This window comes from Eschrichtius robustus, chromosome 2 (assembly GCF_028021215.1).
Source record: "Eschrichtius robustus isolate mEscRob2 chromosome 2, mEscRob2.pri, whole genome shotgun sequence".
Classification (NCBI taxonomy): Eukaryota; Metazoa; Chordata; class Mammalia; order Artiodactyla; family Eschrichtiidae; genus Eschrichtius; species Eschrichtius robustus.
The window spans coordinates 34,138,897-34,162,932 of record NC_090825.1 but is presented as its reverse complement, the minus strand read 5'-3'; the positions used below and the strand labels follow the sequence as shown (position 1 = coordinate 34,162,932).

The 24,036-nt window shown below is 37.7% G+C and overlaps 1 protein-coding gene across 1 annotated transcript in view; it reads left to right on the top strand.

The window, feature by feature from the left end:
• Positions 1 to 15,936, top strand: part of PLCXD3 (phosphatidylinositol specific phospholipase C X domain containing 3) — a 170,511-nt gene extending 154,575 nt beyond the window's left edge. The window contains exon 3 of the mRNA XM_068535285.1: positions 15,749 to 15,936. Within this exon, the coding sequence (XP_068391386.1) occupies positions 15,749 to 15,902 (154 nt within the window). The 3' untranslated portion in view covers positions 15,903 to 15,936. The remainder of the gene's footprint in view (positions 1 to 15,748) is intronic.
• The last annotated feature ends 8,100 nt before the right edge of the window (positions 15,937 to 24,036 follow it).

Genomic DNA, 24,036 nt, shown 5'->3' with positions numbered 1-24,036 from the left:
TGGTGGGGTAGGAGAATCCCAATCATTTTCAAATATTTAAAGGGATATCTTGTTGAAGAGGAGCAAACTTGTTCTGGGGGAACCTAAGAACCTTCTAATAGTGGAAGCAGTCTTAAGATGGGAGGGTCTGACTCAGGAGGCTGTGAGAATTTTCAGTCCTTGAAACATATGGCAGAGTGAGAGTCTTTGAAAAGGATGCTTTCCAACAATAATTCCAGAACAGTGTTCTGTAGAACATTAGGTCCACTAGATGTCTGTTGGTTGTTTGTAGGAAGAAATTTAAAAGGTGTAATTGTGTGTGCACGCCCATGTGTTAATAGTTTTGGGACTATTCTTGAGTCAAATAAGTTTGGAAAACACCAGTTTGAGGACAGGGGAATAAGTTCTTGATTTATCTCAATGTCCTTAATATGACAATGTGCTTAATATGCTATTATGTGTATTGTGGACATCAAAGAGGCTTCACTATTACCTAAATTTATTCAACCAAAGGAATATTTATTTGTTTTAGGAATATCTTTCAATAGCTCATGAAACATTGTAACATGGAACTCTGTTTAGGTAACATTTTTTAGAGAATGTGGTCACAGATTATAAATATCTTAGAGACATTTTCAAACCTGATATCCTCTGGTGCTTTTCTAAATGTGGCAAGGAGGAAATATACAAGGAAGAGGGAGGATGCATTAGCAAATAAGACACATATATGGCACCAATATGGTTTGGCAATATTTACTGTATGTTATCAAGTTCCTAGGAATTTTCCATGTTGTCAAAGAATGCTAAAGTGGAATATTTTTAAAGTGTCAGGTAACACGATTTCCCAAAAATATAACCAACAGACAACACAATGGAAAGCACTCTTCTCATACTAACTGACTTAAAATTTTGCACTCTTTTGGTACTATTAAAAGACTCTGACTTTGTGAGACCGCTGTCAGGAGGAAATTATAGAATTAAGAGCATAATGAATCTTATTCTCTTGCAGAACAAATGACATGTTCCTCTGCCCTTTGCACCTGCAGTTGTCACTGATTAAAGGGGAAAAGTCCAAAGAAATCACCCCCTGATAATTATGCATGATTGCAGGGGCCCAGAGGCGCACAGACACATTAGCACCTGGGAAATTATGATCAAATTAAATTCTGTTTGTATTCATTCTGCATGTTAACATTTTCTCTAAGGAATGGGGAATCTCTGAATTTGACTTTTTAAAAAAAATTGAACATCTGAAATGGATGCTATAACAACATTTAGCTTTGAAAGAGCATGTCAGGGACATGGAGTTGCACAAAGTACTATACAGAAAAAGCTGTGATGATGGAATAAATACCACCTCGCTGCCACCACGCCACCCCCAGCTTCTGCTGGGCAATTTGGACTGGAAATGTCTCCCATTAGAGTGACCATGACAATTGTTTCCTTTAGAAGTAGGTTTAGATGTTCTGAGCTTCTGATACATTATTCATAGCATAATGGTATCCAGAGGGGAATCCTATCAGATGACCAATGTAAGACTATGTGGTCACTATTTCTAAGTAGTCTAGACTTGGTGGCCTTTCTACTTTGCCAGAGTAAGTGGAGGTACCCACATGATTCTGCATAGTGCACGGCACTAAGCATAAAGGAAGTTTTTCTCAGGTGATCTTCTCCCACTCTCCCTCTTAAAAAAAAAAAACCCTCAAACCACCATAGGACCTACCCTGTTTGCATTTAAGAAATGGAAATGTAGTTTTAATTTCTCTAGCTCATTAAGGTTACCAAAGGCTACCCTTGATTCCTACTTGGGTGAAAGTCCACTGATCACGGAATTTCTTGCCATCTAAATTGAAGACTTGTAGGTTGGGTTTCCCAAGAAATAGACTCTAAGGCTCTGAGATTTGTGTGCAGTTTTATTCCAGAGTTCCCCTGGGATCCATTCTATGGGCGAGTGACAGGAACAGGATTGAGTAGAGGGAGGAGTCGGCTGTGATGCAGTCACAACAAAGGTCTTAGCCAAGCCTACAGGAAGCTCTGGAGCTGGGATGAACCTTCCAAGTTGTCCCACCTTGAGGCAAGTGCCTGCATACACTCCTTCCCAAAGATCAGTCATTGGATGCAGGTTGTCCCCAGAGAGGGTGTGTGACCTTGAGTGGCGTGACTAACTCTTTAGCTGAGGGCAATTCTCAGATAGAAACTCAGCTGAGAGCTGACAGCCAACAACATTTCTAGCACTCATTGAGATGAGTGCTCTCAATCTGGAAGGGAAAATCTGGGCAGCTCTTCACAGCAGGCACTACACATCAATATAGAGAGAAACTTTTTCATAGAGTTACTTGCCTTCAAGTAATCTAAAAGTAGGAAAAATGAAGGTAGCTAACATTTATTTACTGTCTACTATGTACTAGGCACTTCAAGCATGAACACTAAGAATGGAGTAGCAGCTATCATTTATTGAGTTATCACCACACAAGTGTTATGTTAAAATTTTATGCATGCTATTTCATTTAACCTCCACATTAATTCACTCTTTTTATTCTCTTTCACAAGTGAGGAAACTGAAGCTAGAAAAGTTTAAGTGACTTGCCTAAAGTTACACAAGTATTAGTGAGAGTGCCAGGATTTGAACTCAGTCTACTGCAAAGTCCTCTTTCTTAACCTCTATGTTACACCACCTATCCATCTTGTATTGTTTTGTTTTAGTCTTGCAAAAACCCTAAGATTTACATACCATTATTATCCCCATTTTACAGTGAAAAACAACCTTCCCCAAAGTCATACATTATTAGTGACTCATATAGGGCTCTGTCTAATTCTAAAGCTCTTATTCTTTCTACTGCCCCTGTATCAATTATAGGCAGTCCATTAAAACTCAATAAATACTCACTTAACTTATGAGTACTTAGAGAGTAGTCTTTATTTAGCCTCATAAATATATAAGATTCCATGGAATATTTCCATTTGGAATTGGAATGTGTGCCAAGAAGGAGGCCAGCAGCTAGTTCATGAGGCCACAAGAGACTTCATGGACATCATTGTCCAATGTTTTTATGCAACTCTATTCAGAGCAATTAAACAATTTCTATTTGTACCAATTCAGGTATTTCCAGAATTAGTCCTATAATTAAGGCAAGGGCCATGTCTGACTCATCCCTGTACCCACCCCAACAATTGCTACATGATTAGTACTCAGTAAAATCTATTGAAAGTGAGAGAGAATATATGAACATGATGGGGACAAATAGTTCCCAGGATTTCACCATCAAGAGTCTCTACAGATGGATGGATAAAGAAGATGTGCTATATATACAATGGAATACTACTAAACCATAAAAAAGAATGAAATTTTTGCCATTTGCAACAACATGGATGGACTTGGAGGGTATTGTGCTAAGTGAGATAAGTTAGACAGAGAAAGACAAATGCTGTATGATTTCACTTACATGTGGAACCTAAAAAATTCGACAAACTAGTGAATAAAACAAAAAAGAAGCAGATTCACAGATGTAGAGAACAAACTAGTGGTTACCAGTGGGGAGAGGTAAGGGGAGAGGGGAAATATAGGGGTAGGGAAGTAAGAGGTACAAACTACTGTGTATAAAATAAGTACAAGGATATATAGTACAACACAGGGAATGTGGCCAATATTTTATAATAACTGTAAGTATAGTATAACCTTTAAAAACTGTGAATCACTTTATTGTACACCTGTAACTTATATAATATTGTACAGAAACTATAATTCAGTTTAAACAAAGAATCTCTTACACCATTTTTCCTCATAGAGACCATCTTCTCTTAATACATGTATATTTTATAGGTAATAATTTATCTCTCCATTGTTAAAATTAAAAGCATGCAGATTTCCACTAGAACTTCCAATAAGCAACACATGGTCAATACTAAACCTGAAGTGATAAAATGATTCTGCCCATGGTAAAGAAGAGCAGCATTTCAGTTAAACTGTGTGACCACAGTTCATGGGTGACTGATTTCTTTTGTGACTTTCAACATTATTACCTCTGCTATCCCGAGATCCAGGATCCCCAAGTCAGGAACAATTGAGAGTGAAGAGATAAACCTAGATAGTCCTTGACATGTTTGTTCCAGGCAAAACCAGAAATGTTAAAACTTCCTTTCTGCACAGGTGAGCAGCAGCTCTTTCTCTGCAAATGGAAATCTTTCCAAAGAGGAGAAAGGACAGGCAGGTGCCAGCAGATAGAAACTGTACGCTTTGAGTAAAGTAAATTGCTTCTGAGCTTTGAGTCCCCAGATTCCCGGAGCATTTGTTCTGAGTGAGGGGCTATTTGGTACTGAGGAAGAGAATGTGAGGTGAGAACACTTGATCCCACACAGAAGTGTTCATTATATTGAGACTCTACCCTTGAAAGAAAACCCACTGTCTGCCTCATTGGCAGTCTAAATCTTATTAATACACTGAAGGGTCTCTTTGTTTAGAATGTACGAAGCTTCCTTTCTTCCTTCTCGCCCTTAGAAAGTCAGCAGACAGAATAGTCCCCGCGCAGCCGGAGGCCCCATCGAGGTCTGACTGTGCTCATATTCTGTCTTCTGGCAGGGTTTATGGCTTGTTCTGAAACAGGGGCTGAAGGGAATGATGGGCCTGAGGACACAGCACATTTTATTAACTCTAAACACCATTCTTCTTGCAGTTTATATGATCTTATTTTAATTGAAAATGGATTTTTGACGGTTTTCTCCCGTGCCACAATGAAAAGGGCTACTTTTGCCATCATCAAAGGAAACAGATGGCGTCTTTTGCTTTGATTTGACTGCATTACTTTTTGTTAAACAAACACAAAGCTAACTAAACTAACAAACTTCCAGGCAGGAGAGGGAGGTGGGATTGTTCCCATGTCTTCTTGAGAACTTGGAATCTGTCCCTTTGAAAACTGAAGGTGGCTAGGATAGTTAGGGTGAAGGCGAGGGTCAGTCAGTCCCCCGATATTCCTGGTGTGACAGTGGCTCTTGTGTCCTTATCTTGGGGCCCCCGGAGTATGTCAGCCCTCATGGCTGTGGCCGAGTTGTTATGAACAACCCCGACCTTACACATCTGAATAGTAGCCACATAGAGATCATCACCTTGTGCGGGGGTGTCTACCCCAAGTGTTGTCACACCTAATTTTCCAACTAGGAAAAATTGGGACTCACAGGGTTAATAAAATTTATGCAAGATTATAAAACACAATAAAAGACATTACTATAGTCAGGACCAGAACTGAAATTTCTCTCAACACCAATCCAGTTGACTTGGTAGTTTTTGTTTGTCTGTTGTTTCTTTTTGTTTTTACTTTACATAGTCTTTTTTTTTTTTTTTTAACATCTTTATTTGAGTATAATTGCTTTACAATGTTGTGCTAGTTTCTGCTGTATAACAAAGTGAATCAGCTATATGTATACATATATGCCCATATCCTCTCCCTCTTGCATCTCCCCCCAACCCTCCCTATCCCACCCTGCTAGGTGGTCACAAAGCACTGAGCTGATCTCCCTGGGCTATGTGGCTGCTTCCCACTAGCTATTTTATATTTGGTAGTGTATATATGTCAATGCCACCCTCTCACTTTGTCCCAGCTTGCCCTTCCCCCTCCCCATGTCCTCAAGTCCATTCTCTATGTCTGCGTCTTTATTCCTGTCCTGGCCCTAGGTCCTTCAGAACCATTTTTTCTTTTTTAGATCCCATATATATGTGTTAGCATACGATATTTGTTTTTCTCTTTCTGACTTACTTCACTCTGTATGACAGACTCTAAGTCCATCCACTTCACTACAAATAACTCAATTTTGTTTCCTTTTATGGCTGAGTAATATTCCATTGTATATTGTGCCACATCTTCTTTATCCATTCATCTGTCAATGGACACTTAGGGTGCTTCCATGTTCTGGCTATTGTAAATAGTACTGCAATGAACATTGTGGTACAGGACTCTTTTTGAATTATGGTTTTCTCAGGGTATTTGTATGGAAACACAAAAGACCCCGAGTAGCCAAAGCAATCTTGAGAAAGAAAAACGGAGCTGGAGGAATCAGACTCCCTGACTTCAGACTATACTACAAAGCTACAGTAATCAAGACAGTATGGTACTGGTACAAAAACAGAAATATAGATCAATGGAACAGGATGGAAAGCCCAGAAATAAACCCATGCACGTATGATCACCTTATCTTTGATAAAGGAGGCAAGAATATACAATGGAGAAAAGACAGCCTCTTCAATAAGTGGTGCTTGTTGTTTGTTTTTAATAAATCTCTCTCTCCCCAACTAGAGGGTATGGACCAAGAGGGCAAGCGCTGGGTCTCTTTCTGAGCACCCTGGTGTCCTCAGCACACAGAATAATATGTAGCGCATAGAGGTGCTTTATAAATATGCATTGAACAGATGTCTTTATCAAGCTGCAGATGGAGTTTGAACTTGATTTGAGCAGAGAATCTGGGAAGGTTAAGAAGAGAGGGATTTCTTCCTTTCATGGCCACAGAGGGAAAAATTCAAATCAGCTATATGTTTAGTTGTAACTTTCATTATTATCTGTTTTACACCTAAATAGTTGCGGTGATTTAGTTCTGAAAGTACATAGTGCTTGTCATAGGAAGACTTGGGAGGACTTTAGTCTCTTATTCAAGAAAACCCAAGTCCTCTAAAATCTCTAGAGTTGATTTTAGGCCATTTGTTTTGCAGATCATTCACATGACTTCATTCTTTCTCTGAGTGCAATTTTAGGGGAAAAAGGTTTTTTTTTCCAAAAATCAGTTATTTTTATCAGGCATAAATCAGATATGCTCCTTTCTAAACAGAAACAGGTTTAGCAAAAAATGGTAAGCCTTGTCTTCATGCAAGTTACAATCTCTGAGATACATCCATCTGTCTGCCTGAAGTTATTTTGAAGCCCTTTCTGGGGTTAAAACCTACAGATGCAAAGGCCTGCCTTTTATCACTGTATGATTCAGTGCATGAAATGCCAACCTTTTGGGAAAGTTGCTTTTTGTTTCATCTTTCTCTCCTTTACATTTTCAAGTGAAATTTCTAAGCCTTCAGAAATGGCCACATTGACAGGAAATCACATTTTAAATATGTCAGACTTGAGTTGAATTAGTTGGTCCTGAGTGACTCAGTTGCCCAAGGGAAGAAAGACCTGTGATCATTATTTTAAATTTTGCAGACCAGTGAAGACTCCATTTCTCAGGAGAGGCTGGGTTTGAGAAAGGCAGTAACAAGGCTCTGACATTTTCATTGTAATCTTTATTTCCAAGGGCATCAGAGAGTTCTGTAAAAATTAATTTAATTTAAAGATTCTATTTCGTTCAACAAAAGAAACATTTCATTGAAAATTAAATATATTCAAATAAAATTCACTGAAAGATTCAAGTGTTTTATTATCCACATTGTTCATTCATAATCACAAAATACAACAGTTTAGAGAATTTAGAGAAGTAGCATATATAAAATGCATTTGTTGTAAAAGTATTATGTATACACACACACACTTGAATACGAATTTGACATGGGTTCCTAATAAATTTAATTCTAATTAAATGATAGGTAATTATAATTAATAATAAATTGATAGTAAATAAAGAAATATGTTTAATTAAGTTCAATGCTAATAAACTTTATTCTTAGAAAGATGATGACTACTATTGTCGTTATTAACACAGACTCTCAGGACACTTTACGTATAATGAAGGAAAAGTCATTTTGTAAATTGACTGTTCAATTTGGAAATTTGCCAGTAAGACCTGCCAAGTACAGAAAAGTTAAAATCCTTCAAGTTAATTTTTAAAAGACTTTTGTTCAGCAAAATAACAGTGAATTCACAAACTAAAATCTGTGGCAATAGCCACAGTGAGGAAAACTGAGCAGTCTTTCCATGAATTATGTTACTGCATGCACTTTTATGCTAAAAATCAACCTTTTGTTTCTAAAAATAAAATCTAGTTATTCAGTACAAATTTATTGAGTACTCAGTCTATGCCAAGTGCTATGCTGAGCCTTTGGGCTCCAACAATGAGAAAACAGACCGTCTTTGTCCTCAAAGCCACTGCTGTCTAGATAGGGGGCAGGTGTTGATCAAACATGTAAACATAATTACAGTTCTGAATAGTGTTTTGAAGAAGTCACATTTAAACTATCATCTGAAAGAAAAGTGAGTGAGTTGGTCAGGTGAAGGGGCAGGGAAGATGAGGTATTCTTGGTGAAAAAAAAAAACCCCAAAAAACAGCAAACAAACAACAGCCCTTACAATGTTCCCTGAGGAAAATTAGGCTGGTCCAGATGAGCAAGACTGTGGATGTGGCTAGAATTCAGTGAGGGAGAGAGTGACCAGAGATGAAACTGGAGGAGCAGCTAGTGGCTGCTGTTCAGGGCCTATGGACCAGTTAAGAATTTTTATCTTTGTGCTAAAAGCAGTGAGGGGTGATTGAAGCATCCTAAGTAGGAGACTGACATGAATTAATAAGTCAGGGTCAGCACAGTGAGGGTTACTGAACTCAGCACTTCCAATTCCTAAACCTTTTCTAAATCTTTTCAAAATTGTTTCTCAAAACTAGAACATCAGAAGACCTCTGGCTCCCACATTGCTGCCCTCCTGTTGCTTCCTTGGAGGAAGGTTTTCTGATTCCTGTAGATTTGCCTGTTTCTCCTCTAAGAAGCCTGCAAACTGTTTGAAGATGCCTTTCCTCTGGAGAGCTCCATATTCCGGAGAAGGGCTTTGAGGTTTCATGTACAAAATTTTGGTTCTGGACCTGCTCTTTTGCTAACTTAAGTTAGAATCTATGATGGGAAAAGCATATTTGGACATTTGCCCCAATTATGTGCCCCCAAAGAAAACCCTTCCAAGGATCCTTCCCTAAAGCTTCATTGCCAGTCTTGCCCTTATACACAAGGGCACCTCCCCCACCCTCTTTCTATCATTGATTGGAAATTGTGAAGGTTGGAAAGAAATCCCGGAGGCTCATTTTTACATCACAACTGTATTTTGGCTGGGTGTTGCCCTCAGAATTCCCTGCTGCCTTCCTTCTTTGAGACTGGAGCAGGGCATTGCCTGGGCTGTCAGTCAGTGGATATTCAGTACATTACCACTCACAGAGAGCCAGGCACTCATCTAAGCACATTAATCCTCATGAATATGCTAATGTGATAGATGGTAAAACTGAGGCTTAGAGTGTTAACTAACTTGCTCATAATTAATGCTGGTGCTGAGACTTGAGCAGAAACAGTCTGGCTCCAGATTTGACACTAGTGCTAGGATTTTATTTAAGTTTTTCTTTATCTTGAAATGATTCTCCTGGTAGTCAGTGAGGTCTTGCGAATAAACAGTCTAAATCCACACTGTAAATCCAGCATCTAATGAAAATGAGAGATTAAGAAAAAAGAGGGGCATTTAAAAGACAACATTGCAGTATCTATTTAGTCACATCTTTCTATGTGACTATAGGAGACCAAGGGAGACAATTCCATAAATAGATACTAAAATATTAATATACAAATTCAAAGAGAATTTAGTAATCTCTTCAGACTACATAATTTCACTAAGAAATATTTTCCTTCATAATATTAGTGAATGCTCTTCAAATTTCTGCTAGCAACTTTGGTTATAAAGGTGGAACTAATATGAAAAAATGAATGAATGAATGAATGAATGAGGGCTTTTTAGGATCTCGTAGCAATCTGAGAACTTCCAAAGGGAACTTCCTAAGCTCTTTATTTTTAAGTGAAGAGAATACAAGTTTCAGTGTCATGATATGATAGACTTTGTATGGAATTAATATTAGATTCTTCATTGCATGGGAAAATCAAAGAACTCTTCTTTGGACGAAATCAACAGCAAACCTAAGTGCATATAAAGGGAAGCTCTGACTTCACAGGTTGTCAAAGGAGGCGTTAACAATCTGGCCCAAACACATTGCTGTTCCTCCCCTACTCCAGTCAGTCCCCCTAGTGTCCCCACACCTCCATGGCGCCTACTCTCTGGTCACCTTGTCTTTCCTAATCATGTCCTCTCTTTCATGACCATATGCTTCTTTTAAAAAAACACTTTATTGAGGTCTGACATATAAAATGCTGTACATTTTTAATGTATACAACTCGATGAGTTTGGAGATAGGTATATACCCATGAAACCATCACCATCAAGGCTATAAATATATTCATCACCTCCCAAAGTTTCCTCCTGCCCCCTTTATTATTTTTTTATGTGTGTGTGTGGTAAGAGCACTTAACATAGGATCTACCCTCTTAGCAAATCTTAGTATACAGTACAGTTTTGTTAGGAGGGCATTATGCTAAGTGAAATAAGCCAGACAGAGAAAGACAAATACTATGTGATCTCAGTTATATGTGGAATCAAAAACAGTCAAACTTGTAGAAGCAGAGAATAGAATGGTGTTCACAGGGGCTGGAGAGAGGGAGAAATGGGGAGGTGATGATTAACGTGTACAAAGTTTCTGTTATGAGAGATAAATAAGTTCTGGAGATCTACTATACAGCCCATATTCTATTGGATGTGCTGTTCCCTTTTCTTGAAATGCTTTCTTCTTTTTTATCTAAAAAGTCTTGACCAAGCTCATATGTCACCTATTTTGTGACATGCTCCTTAAATTTCTCCATAATTTCTCCCAAGTGAAATAAATTATTTTACCTACACGCTCCCATAGAATCCTATGCCCATGCATGTTGTGCCATATTGTATTGTCATGGTTGGTTCACATCCATTTTACTTGTTAGACTTTGAGACAGCTGAGACCAGTATTTCTAGGTAACATTTGAGTTCAATAAATGTGCTATTTTCCTTTTGGGTCCCAGGGATTGTGGTAAGTACAGGGAATATTTTGATGCCTATGATATGATTTTTGTTTTTTGAAAAGTGTGCAGGTGCTGATAGAAATAGGCATGGAAGTGGAAAATCTGAATGCCATGTGCAGTGTGTAGTTACAGAACAGTGCTTAAGGAGATAAAGCATCAAAAAAAGAGTTCTTCACCCAGAGTTGGACTTGAGGGATGGAGATGCTGCCTGAGCCAAGTCTTGAAGGGCAAGCAGAAACTAGACCAAGAAGGGTACTGAAAGAATGAATGGTATTTCATACAGAGAGAAGTCCTGAAAAAAAAAAATGAGGCATGAAACCACAGGGTATGTTTGGGAGAAAACGTAAGCATTTCAGTATTACTAGAGAAAAAATTAGCATGTAGGAAATAGGAACAAATGCACCTGAAGAGAGGTGTGTGTGGTAGATGCGTGAGGGAGGATGGAGAGACTCATATATACTGATCAAGAGCCTATGTATCTTGTAGGTGAGAGAAGACTTTGCAGTGTTCATGTAGAAGAATAATGCATTCGGTTGAGAGAAAGAGTGTTGTGACTGTAGCGTAGAAAAGGCACAAAAAAACGGTTTGGTGGCAGGGCTGTGGCAATGTTTCTTGGAGAGAGGTGAGGAAGGTCTGAACCCCAAAATGGCTTTAGGGAGCTACACCTAGAATGCTGTCTTCCACAGATACAGTATATCTTTGTTGAATGAGTGAATGGGTGATTTTTAAAAATTAAAGTTAAACCAGTTTTTCTTTTTAATTTTTTAAAAACTAAAAAAAAATTTTATACTGGAGTATGGTTGATTAACAATGTTGTGCTAGTTTCAGGTGTACAGAAAAGTGATTCAGTTATATGTGTACATATATCCACTCATTTTTACATTCTTTCCCCATATCGGTCATTACAGAATATTGAGTAGAGCTCCCTGTGCTATACAGTAGGTCTTTGTTAACCAGTTTGTCTTATACCATGAAAATTATTACACTGAGACAATACTTTATTACCACCAGAGTAGGCTTTTCAATTTACTCTAATTATTTAACATAAAACTTGATTCTCAGGAGGGCAAATAAAAAATTTACTCTTTTTACGTAAAAAGCACAGGTATATACAAACAACTTATAAACATATTTAGAGTCTATCTGTGGCATTAAAATTTTATTGAGAAGGAGGGTGAGGAGGGAAAAAATATTTTAAAAGGCTCCATAAGGGGGAAATAATTTTAAAAGTTTAAGAAATGCCACTCTAAATAATCATCGTAACTTCAGTAGCATTTGCTAGTTTTAATCCAGTATACTGAGTCTTTTTGTTTAACATAATTCTACTTAAGTCTGTCTGAGTATTTCATATTCAACTGGGTGTTATTGCTTGTTTTGTCTTTGGTGTCATACTGACTTTACAAAACTATATCTGAACAGAAAAAGAGAAATATTCCCATGACTCAGAGAAACGGCATTTAAATGTAAAACTCCTATTCCACCTGAGGCCTAAAAGCTATTCCAAAATGATATTTCATCAATCCTCAAAGCAATCTGCTTTATAGAGAAACAGAGAAGAGCACTCTTATATTCTCCTAACATCTCTCCATGGGGATAACAATTAGTTGTTCTAAATTCAGGCCCAGGAATTTCAGTCTTAGAGCAGTAGTGGGCATCGGAGTATCTCTTTCTGTGATGGTCATGGCTCTAAAATGGGGGTTCTGTTTGCTCAGGAGCCTCCCAAAACCTAGTCCCCTAGGGATCTGGTAGGCCAGCTACTTGGTTAAACTTAATACAGAGTCAGCACTGGCCTCAGCATCACTCTTCTCTACCCCACCTCTCACCTCTCAAGGTGAGTATATCTGCTAGAGAACTATTCTTCCCAGGAAATGCACTCGTTCTGATACTTTTTCCAAAGAGTGTCTGCTTTTTCTAAAATGCCGAGGTGATACTATATTCACAACAGAGATATAACCATCTGCCCTAGCAAGTCCAGAAGAGAAAGTAATGGAATTCAAACCCAAGTGGCTGCACACACATTGCCACGGCATCTGTCTTTCTAATGAACTTGAATACACTTGTGTCTGTGCTCTAGGGATCCAGATTTTTCATTTCAAGATAGAATTCTCTTCTGAAGCTGTTGTTGTGAAGACCAAATTTCTCCACTGCCAGTCTATTTTCTGAAGGCAATGGACCTTTTAAATCGATGTTATGCTCTTTTAGAAGCACTTGGGTCCTCCTCTATCTGTATGCTGAAAAATGTGGATCAGAATTTTTAAGGTATTACCCAGAGGATGAATGTAGTCCAAGGCAGTTGATTCAGTTTTGCCTGGATGGGTCAAGTTTGACTAGATACACTTTCTGAGGTCTGGAGAAAGACACACATATTACATTCTATGCTTCAACCTCACAAGACAAAAGAAGCATGGCTTTCTTTTCTCCTTTATTTTCATGACACTACATGCTCCTAATTTTCATCTTACTTCTATGCCTACTTCTCTCTTTTTTTTTAATGGAATCAACTTTTCTGCCCATGTTGTTGATTTTCAAATTTTCTCTTCTCGTCCTTCTTTATACTATCTTCCCAGGTAATTTTATCCACTCTCATAGCTCTAACTATTCTTTCTGTGTGATGACTCTTGACCAGCTCTATGTCCTGAATATCAGAACTGTACTTAACTGTGAATTAAGATCTCAACTCATGTGTCCCAAAGTCACCTCAAAGTCAACATGTCTCAGACTGAACTTAGCACATCCACTGGAAAGCCTTCAGTGCTATCTTTCCAAGATTAGCGAATGATGCTCACCTGCCAGAATACCGCTAGAAATCTAGGCATCATTCATGGCTTCTTTCTCCCTCTCCATCTACATCCAATCCCACACCAGTCAAATGTTGTCATTTTATCTCCTCAGTTCCTTTCAAATATATCTATTGTGGCCACTGAGATGTAAGCTACCATTACCTCTGGTCTGGCTTCCTTCCACAGCTCCCTAATTGTTAGCCCTGATCCCAGTCTTGCTTTCTTCCATTCATTTGTTCACAATGAAGGCAGACCACTCTCTCTGAATCACAAGTCTAAGCATATTATTTCCCTGGTTAACAGCTTTCAGCTGGTCTACATTTCTGAAAACCCTCTATCATCTGGTTCCTTCTTATTTCTCCAAGATTTTTAAGACTTCCTTAAATTTTGTAACTTCTCTGAGCTTCTTAATTTCATCATTGTCTCTCTACCCACTCACTTCTCTCTCTCCCTCCATCTCATCCAGGAAATTAATGTCCACATGTATTTCCTCACTCTTTCATTGTTATTGCACTATCATCTCTCAGACCTCAGTTCATTTATCCCTTTTTCATGTCAACCTCCCTTCCTGCTCCCTTAGGTTGTAGTGGTTTCTCTTCAATGTGCTGTCATAGGATATTGCATCTTTACTAACATCTCCTGGATCTGTCTGCATGCCCTACTGCTAAGCATGCCCTATTCCTGTCAAGGAATGAAGGAATGCTATTTCTTCTGTCTGAAAATGCACTGCATCACCCTGTTCCCACCTTTACCCAGCTAAATCTTCCTAATCCCTCAACATTCAGGGAGCACTCTTCTGAAAAGTTTTTCCTGACTTTGTAAGCTAGGCTAGGTGACTCTCCACTATGCTGTCATGGTAATGAATCATCTTTTATAATTAAGTCAGATCGTAGCACTCTTCTGCTAAAGATCTTCCAAAGACTCCCCATTTCACTCAGAGTAAACCTCAAAACCCTTATAATAGCCTACAGTGCTCTACAGCATCTGCCTCCCTTTCCTTATTATTTCTCTAACTTCATCTTTTAATACTTTCTTCTTTCTTTTGCCACATTTAGGCATGCTACCCCTTCAGGGCCATGGCAGGAACTGAAACGCTTTCCCTAGCTTTCTACATGACAACCCTCTTGTCTCCTTCAAACCCTCGCACAAATGTCCGCTTGTCAATGGACCTGCGTAAGCACCTATTTTAAGTTGCAATCTGCTCCACACCTCTCTATCTATGCACTCCAAATCCTCCTTTTTTTGCTGCGTTTTAATAGCACTTATTCCTTCCTATCAAATGATATAATTAATTTATGATTATTAGTCATCGTTTGTCTTTCCTTATTAGACTGTAAACTCCACACAGGTGGATATTTTTATCTGCTTTGTTCACTCAAGTTTTCCAAGTGCCTTCAAGGGTGTCTGGAATAGAAGAGGTGATCAGTAAATATGTTTAGAGGATGAGCATTGATTGTGCTATACAATATTAAAATTTTCTTCCTTGTCCACCTGCCCACCACCAAACCATGCACTTGTCAAATGCAGGGAGTTTTGCCCTTACATCTATTTACAATATCCAGCATATTTGCTGAAAATAGTGGGCTCATAATAAACGTTTGCTAAGTGCATGTATGCATCTCTGACCTCACTACCCCATAGCTTTGCAGGGTTTGCAATCACACCATACCAAACTAGAATATGAGTGCAAGAATGTTGTTTTCTTAGTGGAGAAGCTTCTCCATAAATTTTCAAGGCATCTGAGATCTCCAAAGATGGAGTCCAATGTGGACCAAGGTAGTGACTACAGTCATCCTTCCATATCCTAGGGTTCCGTATCCATAAAATTGATCCCGGGTTGGTTGAATTCACGGATGCAGAAACCACGGATGAGAAGCGATGACTTTACTACTTAATTTTATATAAGACACTTGAGCATCCGCAGACTTTGGTATCTGTGGGGATTCCTGGAACCAATCCCTCGTGGATTCCAGGGATGGCTGTATTTCTCCTGCAGAGTCACTTCAGAGGTTAAGAATTTACCATTGACCATTTGGCTTTTTTCTCCAGTCTGTATCTGTAATTGGGGCATTTATTTTATTAAGTTAGAAAACTAAAAGAAGTCCTGGGAATTGTGAGCTCGAAAAATAATATCTTTCCTTCTGTGACTTCTCTTTTTTTTTTCCTTTCTCAGAGCCCTTCCTGCCATGATGCAGTGGGTCCGCACGCAGAAGCCAGGAGAGAGTGGCATCAATATTGTCACTGCCGATTTCGTAGAACTTGGTGATTTCATCAGCACTGTCATAAAGCTCAACTATGTCTTTGATGAAGGGGAAGCCAACACTTGATGGTACCATTTAGAGTGCCAGTGAATAAGATAGAGAAAACTCACTGTATTAGGCACATTATGTATAAACACTCTGATCTTCCTATTCCACTGAGTCTCTGAGGGAATAAGGGCTGAAAGTGGGTGGGAAAAGGGGGAAACCATTTCTTCAGTGATTATTATCATACTCTTCATTACTATAAATATTTCGTTTCCCATTTGATGAGCAAAACCTACTTCTAGTGTTAGGAATAAAAAAAGACTAGTAAATTTCGTTTCTCAGAATTAGTTTTTGTAACTTATGAGTGTTTACTTGATTGTGTTTCTGATTTCAACCTAGGGCTCCTACACTGTGTATCCTCTAAGTGAACCTTTCTGCTCCCTCTCTCGCTCGCTCTTTTTAATCAGATGCTATATGGGACTTAAAAATAATTAAATGCCCAAAATAACGTGATTATCAATACATTGTTGTACTGAAACGGACTTGTTTTGTGGGACCTGGTATAATATTCTGCAGTCTGCAATCTCACTAACTTTGGGTCATAAACAGTATGCATCAAATCAGTTTCCCTGCAAAAGTAATATTGGTGGCCATAATCAGTAATTTTTGTGTTATATAAAAACAATAGTGTTTCACAGTATTTCTATTTAAGGCAGCTATAAATATAGAGTAAAAACTTTTGTGGAAGAACTATTTGTGCCAACTCCATAGTGAAAAATGGGGGTGGGGGAAGAGATGGGTGTCATTTTAATTCAGAAATCTCTTAAATAATATTGTCCTACAAATGCTTAGTAAATGAAAAATTATGACAAGTGTTGTTAAAATCAGAAAACTCTGAAAAGAACTCTTACAAAAGTTCTTCTAACAATTATCTTGACTGAAAAAATAAAAAGAAGAAAAGAAAGAAATGAAAGATTGAGCAAGCTTTCCTAACAAATTGAGATTTCCAAATATGTCATTCTAAATCCCAGATATTGAGGAATATATTCTGAGAAGCTTCAATCTGAGTTTTTTTACTTGAAGTTGAGGAAAATGGAAGGGTGGCAGAGTGAATTAGAGCAATGTTTTTGAAACTATGACCGTGAACTCTCAAGGATCCGTGAAACATTTTTAGGAGATTCTTAAATACATGTGATTTGGGCAGACTTATTGAAAAATCACTTCTGTGTCCCACCCCAGGGTCAAGTTTGAGGCAGAGGCCAAAGTTTCACAGAAAGTTTCTGCCATCCACCATTTGATAGTCCAGGTGTATGAGGAAGAAAAATGGTAATGCAACTTTGAGCATTGCTTCCTCCTTGGTGTCTTTGTGATATTTGACAGCTCTAAACAATCTTAAAAGAGCATGATAACCCTTACCAATATGCCTCACAGGAATATTGTGAGGCATTTATAAGAATCTATAAAATTTGCTGAATTCGTACAATTCTGAATTATTTTATCTGCATGTTTAGAAATAATCTTACCTCAATAGTTTCCTGGGAAAACACAGTCCATGTAAAGTGGGGCCAGAGAGAAATAAAAGCATGCTCTCAGCTTTCAATTAATTTAGATGTATGACATGTGGTTTAATCTCTGAGTCCTAGGTAAGGGATTTGATTCCAAGGTTACGTACATCAAAATTATAAATAATCAAGAGTTGATTAAAAGATTATAAATACTCACTATCAGAAAATAGTGTTTATTAGCAACTGTGGGGAAGGAAGAGAAACTGTTTATACTGAAGAGAACGTTTATGAAAAGTGTGCATGTGTGTGTGGTTGACCAAGTAGCATGTATATACACACAACAGATATGATCTCCATTCCAATTGTGTGTATGTCTCAACAGACAAAATATATCAATATATACCCACTCTTGTGCAGGCAGACAGATACAAATACACACAAACACACACAGTCATGGACAGACACAGTGACAATTCTTCTTTTCAAGTGAAAATTTAGGTAATATTAAATAATTTAATTTTAGGACCAAAACCCTTAACAATGTATGAAAAAGAGTTGATGAGATTTTTGAAAGTAGAGTAGCTGATCATATTCAAATATTTTTTGTAAAAATAGATATTAATTATCTTCAAATATAATTTTCTTTCTGCTTTCCCTCCCCTTGCAGTTTTATTGTCTTTCTATCTCTCTCACCTGCTCTTTATATGCAATTGAATATGAATCCTTTCTAAAGGACTATAGCTTATTGAAATTTATGTTCTGTGAAGTTGTTTTTGGGGGAGGTTTTCTCTGACTATTCATTATTCATCCCTCAGGAGGATCTTTAGCCAAGCACACTTGCAATGACACAAGGATTTAACTTATAAATGTATGAGAAAATAGATCTTTCAACATATTCAATACTAATGAAAAATGAATAAAATATAGAGGTAACTAGGTTGTATTTTCTTGAACTTAGATGCTTTCTTATGTTTGCTTAGAATTAGCTTTGTCATATCTGTCATTTGGGTGCTGGAAAAAAACAAACATGCTGAAGCATTAGATTAATTGTGCAGTTTCTCAGTTGGAGAAAGCTTTTAATTGCTATTAATGATATGCACATAGAGACCTTGTTTGACAAAAGATACTTCCAAGCCAACGTTTGGCGTCCATGTGGATATACAGTATCTATGTAACAGGCACTGGGAGTAAATGGACTTGCCTTAATTTCTAAAGGAGGGAACAGGTAGAAGTGAACCATGCATCCTCCACTAGAGGAAGAGTTCACTAGGAGGGATTCCTTTGCAAGGGGAATGGAGAGAAAATGCCTTTGGCTGTCTTCTGCCCATTGGCCCTGCTCTGGGACACACTTAGGGAGCAGGCTGTGGGCCTTAAATAAAGAGGTAGGGGGTGAGGACTAGTGGTATACAATCAGAGTTTACCATCAGCCTAAGCTCCTTTGTCTTAGCTGGGCATTGAGTTTCCAGAGAGTTAGAGCACAAGGGCTACAAATAGACCCCCAAATGGTAGGAGATACATCTTGGTGCATTTTTTGTTTTGCTTATTTCTTAAGACTTTTCCATCACAATTCCTGCAAGGCAAAGAAAACAGAATCAAAATCCAACTTTTACCCAATCTACAGCAGGAAATCAAAGGAGTGAGTGGCTGAGATGAGGGAAAATATACAAAGAGTATCATTTTTTGGTTTGCTTTCCTGTCTGTAATTTCGAAGGACCAATATTGTAGATACTCCTGCCATTATTCTTTATGTCTCCCTTATTACTACACAATCATATGAATGCAGAGAATGAGGAGGCATCTTTTAAAAGCCTTAGAATATTCTATATGATGACCTCAATATTCAATTTCAGCCACACTGGGAAAACTCACTTTTCATGGAGTGCCACCTAACAATGAATGTATTAGAGCATAAAATGTTTGGTATGTATGCACCTGTGTGTGTACACACATACTCACACACACACACACACACACACACACACACACACACAGCATGCACATCTCACATGTTATGCAAGCTGAAACTGCACTCTAATCACTCAACCTGATTCTATTGTCATTTTAACTCTTAAAATTAATATCTCCTACATAAGTAGGAACAAACATAATTCAAATATTTAAATATTTAAGAGGAGAAAAATCACTAGAAAACCAATGAAAAATGAGACCGTCATAAATAAGAAATGCCTAGCAGTAATAGTCTAACTGCACTGTCAATTACACTTCAAGCTGGAGAATCAAAGATGGACTTAAATATAAATCACAAACAGACAGACATGCATCTTCGCTTAATGTTGCTTTAAGTTCTTTGAGTTCTAACATGTTTTAGCCAAGGTTACCCATTCAGGATCTCCCCTGTTAGGATTCCAAATGGAAGTTTGGAAGTCTCAGGAAATGTATGTTTTCGTGAGTTTTTCAGTTCTACAATTTTAATGATCCAATGACACAATCTTCTGACCTTTGGTTGCTAGTCCAAATGAGAGCTCCACAGATAGAGTGCTCGCTTTTTGAATTGCTAATAGAAAATAATGCATAGTGTCCCTAAGGATATGCTAAACAAGGTTTTTAAAAGTATTTTATTTTATAGCACTTTAGTCTCTTCAACTAGATTTCAGTGACACAATGGTGTAAATGCTGTATTTGCCATAACTTATTGGTGGCTCCTGTGTTACATACAGTTTTAAATAATGCTCTAAATTATTCGTTTTCCCAATGACAGAGATAAAATGTTCTGTAGAATTTGTAAAACGTGTTGATTAAGTCAGTTGAAAATTGTGCAATTTTTATTTCATTTGTGATACTCTTTTGTAGGTATTAGTCTTAAATGTGTATTTGTATGAGTCAGAAGTGTGTGCTTGTATGTGGTATGTGTGTGTAAGTATACTGTATCTTATACAAAATCAAACTTATCCTAAAGAAAAAGGGCACATTATGACCAGCCTTAATTCATTGACATTTTTGTTATTGTTGCAATTTGGGATTAAAATTTAAAAAGAAATTATATTTTTGTTAAAAATGACCTTTTTTTTTTAATCACATGAGAAATGTGCTTTAGCACTTATTTGAGTTCCCACAAGCAAATAGTCCAGCTTGTGGAACACCCAATGCTCTTTAAGTTTCAAACATCAGTTAATTTATTAACTTCATTAACATACAAAGAAACTAAATTCAGATTCATTTCCATCAACAACAGAACCAGTGCATTCCTAAAGCTGTTCTTCCAAATATGAAACCCATTTTGCTTATAAGGATAAGTTTTCCATAAAAAATTGTTTCTCCAAACCATTACTTTTTAAAAAATTGGATCTTCTCAAGTGAGATTAACTGCCTTGGCCCTGTGAGAGTCACTAAAGACCCATCAACATTAGGTGGTACCCTTTGCAAAAAAACAGGATGCAACACTCTTAAATTTTTGCTATCTGCCTATGTGCAGTCTAGCAATAAAAAACTAAGTACTAATTTGAGGATCTACACAGGTGGTCATGTTCAAAGCAAAACTGCAATCTTTGGGCCTGGGATCTTGGTATGGAACATTAATCAATCTTCTTTCCTCTTTCTCCATCTTCAATTATTTTTGTACCATATTTAAGGTTGCTAGATAGAATACAGGACACCCAGTGAAATTCAAATTTCAGATACATATGAATATTTTTAGTATAAGTATTTTCCCAATATTTCATGAGATGTACTTATACAAAAAAATTATTCATTGTTTATCTGAAATTCACATTTAACTGGTTGTGTCTGTATTTTTTTCTAATCTGTCATCCCTATCCATCCTGACTTTCTACTTTTTTCATCAGGGCTACCTATAGGGGGTAAAATCCTACCTCTTTCTACACTCCTGTGTTAAGATACTTCATGAAAATCAATAGTCCTAATACCCTTCATGAAGGAAAATATTGGCCCATGCCAAGTCCTACAAATGCATTATGAAGGACTAACTCAAATATAGGAGGAATAATCAGATAAGAACTGTTATAAGATTAATGCCACATTCACTGGCCTGTTGTGAGATCCAAGTCTTGCTCCGCCTGCCCCCGTTAATCCCTTAAGTAACATTCCCCAATAATTGGGACAACCAGTAACACACCCGGACATTTAAAATGACCCTGGAGTATAGTAGCACCATCCGACCCATACCAGGACCTCTTTTAAAATTTATTATCTTTTTCTTTTAGAGAAGTAACAAACTAATCCATTACTTTTCTCATTAACATCTTACCACAAATTATTTTTATCAGATTAGAACTGGTCTTCTATGGAACTGTAGAAAATTTGACATAGAAACGAACTCTCTTGACTGCCTGAGGAAGAGAGAAGAGTCTGAGGTATGAACACAGCTCTGTCGGTGCCTACTCAGGCAGCAGGTGGGAGATAGAATGTAGTGCCTGACAAGGAAGCCAGCACCTGACAGAGACGCTCGCCAAAACAGATTATAACGACCAGCACTTTTTCTGAGGAAACCCAACACGTCCCAGAGTAAGAACAGTGGGAGCTAAGGCCAGTTTCTAGAACACTTTTCAGAGAGTAGAACCATGTTGGCATTCCTAAAATAGAGTTCTCAAATACTGTTGTATCCAATGGTGAATCCTTGGCAGAGTCCGAATGTGGATGGAGTTTCAGAACATTTGGATAGCTATCTCCTCTCTTGAAATTTGTGTAAGTGATAAGAAAATCCATATCCCTTAATGTAACATTTCCATCTCATAGCCCCTGCTGTCACACATTTGTGTTGATTTGCTTCATGTCTATAGGATGGGAATTTGCAGAGCTGGTGACATTTCCTTCGTTAGACACTAGAAATTCACCAGAAGGAGACAGATCTGTGCCTTCTCTTTTTAGGATCTGGTCATTGATACTTTAATAAATGTGGTGTAAAGAAAATACATGCCTACAGTTCTGTTTAGCAAATGTGAAATTTTTTTGATAAGATCGTGTTCTTAATGTTTAAAAAAGTTTCTTTGTATCCAGTGAAAAGCTTAATAAAGTCCTGATACCAGTTGTCTTAATTTTTTTATTTCATATTCATCAGCGCTTCATGATAACCCCAAAGTGGATCTCTTAAATAGGACACGACTCAGAGCAACAGGAAATGTCATTCTTTTTTAAAAATATAAATCACCATATTAGGATTTCCTCTGTGAAAGAATATAGTATTCTCCACCAATAAAGACAATGCCATGAGTGCTTCCATTACATCAAAGTTAGGTATCTCCGAAGTCTGATGCTTTTAGCTTCTGATATTGCCACAAAGGCCAATATCAGTATAGCAATACTATGTTAATATAGTATATTAATATTATAAAACACCGTCTTGAGGTTAAAAGCTTAATGTGAAATCTACTTTTGCTGAACCTCCACTATGTCCAATGCGTGAAACATTATGTCAGAAGTGAAACTGTATTTCATGAAATAAACCCTACTTTTTGGGTTCAAATCAGTCTTAAAACTTAAGCATTGTAATAGTATTATAAAAATCCAGCAAAAAAATGTGGTCCAAGATTATTTTTGAGGTTGAATTTGGACATAAATCCCCCAAAAGGCTCTGCTTGTTATATACACTAGTAGGTTCATGACATTAGAGGATTTCTATTTATAAAGCTGTAATGATTTCTACATTTATGAAGTAATATATATCTGCAAATAATATTCCATGTAAGTATATCTTTGACCTTAACATAACACTGCTATAGTTTAATCACAGCCATTATTTATTTATTCAGTAATTCAGCAATTATTTGCCAAATGCCTACTATACAGCAGGTCCCCTGCTAAGCACTACAAAGCATTTCTAAGATGTTCTTTAGGACAATGGATAAGTACATCTTAGGTAGTTTATCATTAGAAATAGCAGGTGGCATCATTTTGTCATCTAAACAAACAAATATAAATTCATTCTCAATGACCTTTTCGAAGTAATATCCCCAGATAGTAAAACTGTTTGAACACATTTGTTCCTGAAAGCCTGAGAAGAAAGGGACAATTTCTACAGTAAGTATAATGGGAAATAGGTTGGTCATATCATGAAGAGTGGATCCCCCCTCTCCACTGCCACGATCCCTGTCACCATGCATAGGATGCTGTATATGAGCTTGGGTGCCATATTCTATCCATAGCTCCAAAACAGCAAAAACAGAGGCTCCATCCCTTCTCTTTGCTCCCCTCATTTCCAGAGCTTCAGATGAAGCTGCTTTTTCTCGCCAGCAGAGGCTGACCTCCTGAAGTAAAGCAGACCCCGTAAAGAAGTGTCTCCCTCCCACGGGGTAAAGATGGTGATACCTCCTAGATCAAAGAAGTCCACATATCAGCTGGCTTTGGAGGAAATATTTCTTTCTTAGTGGAAAGTAATATTGTGGTACGATGGAGCATTTCAACATTGGATGTCAACAGGTGGTTTAATATTTGTCCGTCATAATGACCGCCCTGAATTAAGTGGCAAGACACGAACCTAAATGTAACTGGGCATCTTCTACCTTATTCGTCTTTCAGTCCTGTGGATAGAAATATTCCTGGGAGCATCTGGAGCTTTAGGCAATGGTGAACCACATTAAATTCTAGAAAGTGGGATTTAGTGCCCTGAGTGAGAAGCAGAGGAGGGCGGCGGAGAACTCCAGTGCTGGCAGCTCCAAGCTTCCCTTGACAGAACGCTTATCCTCTACTCACACTTTTTCCCTCAGAGGAACATGTAAGCTTGACCCCTTGGGGTT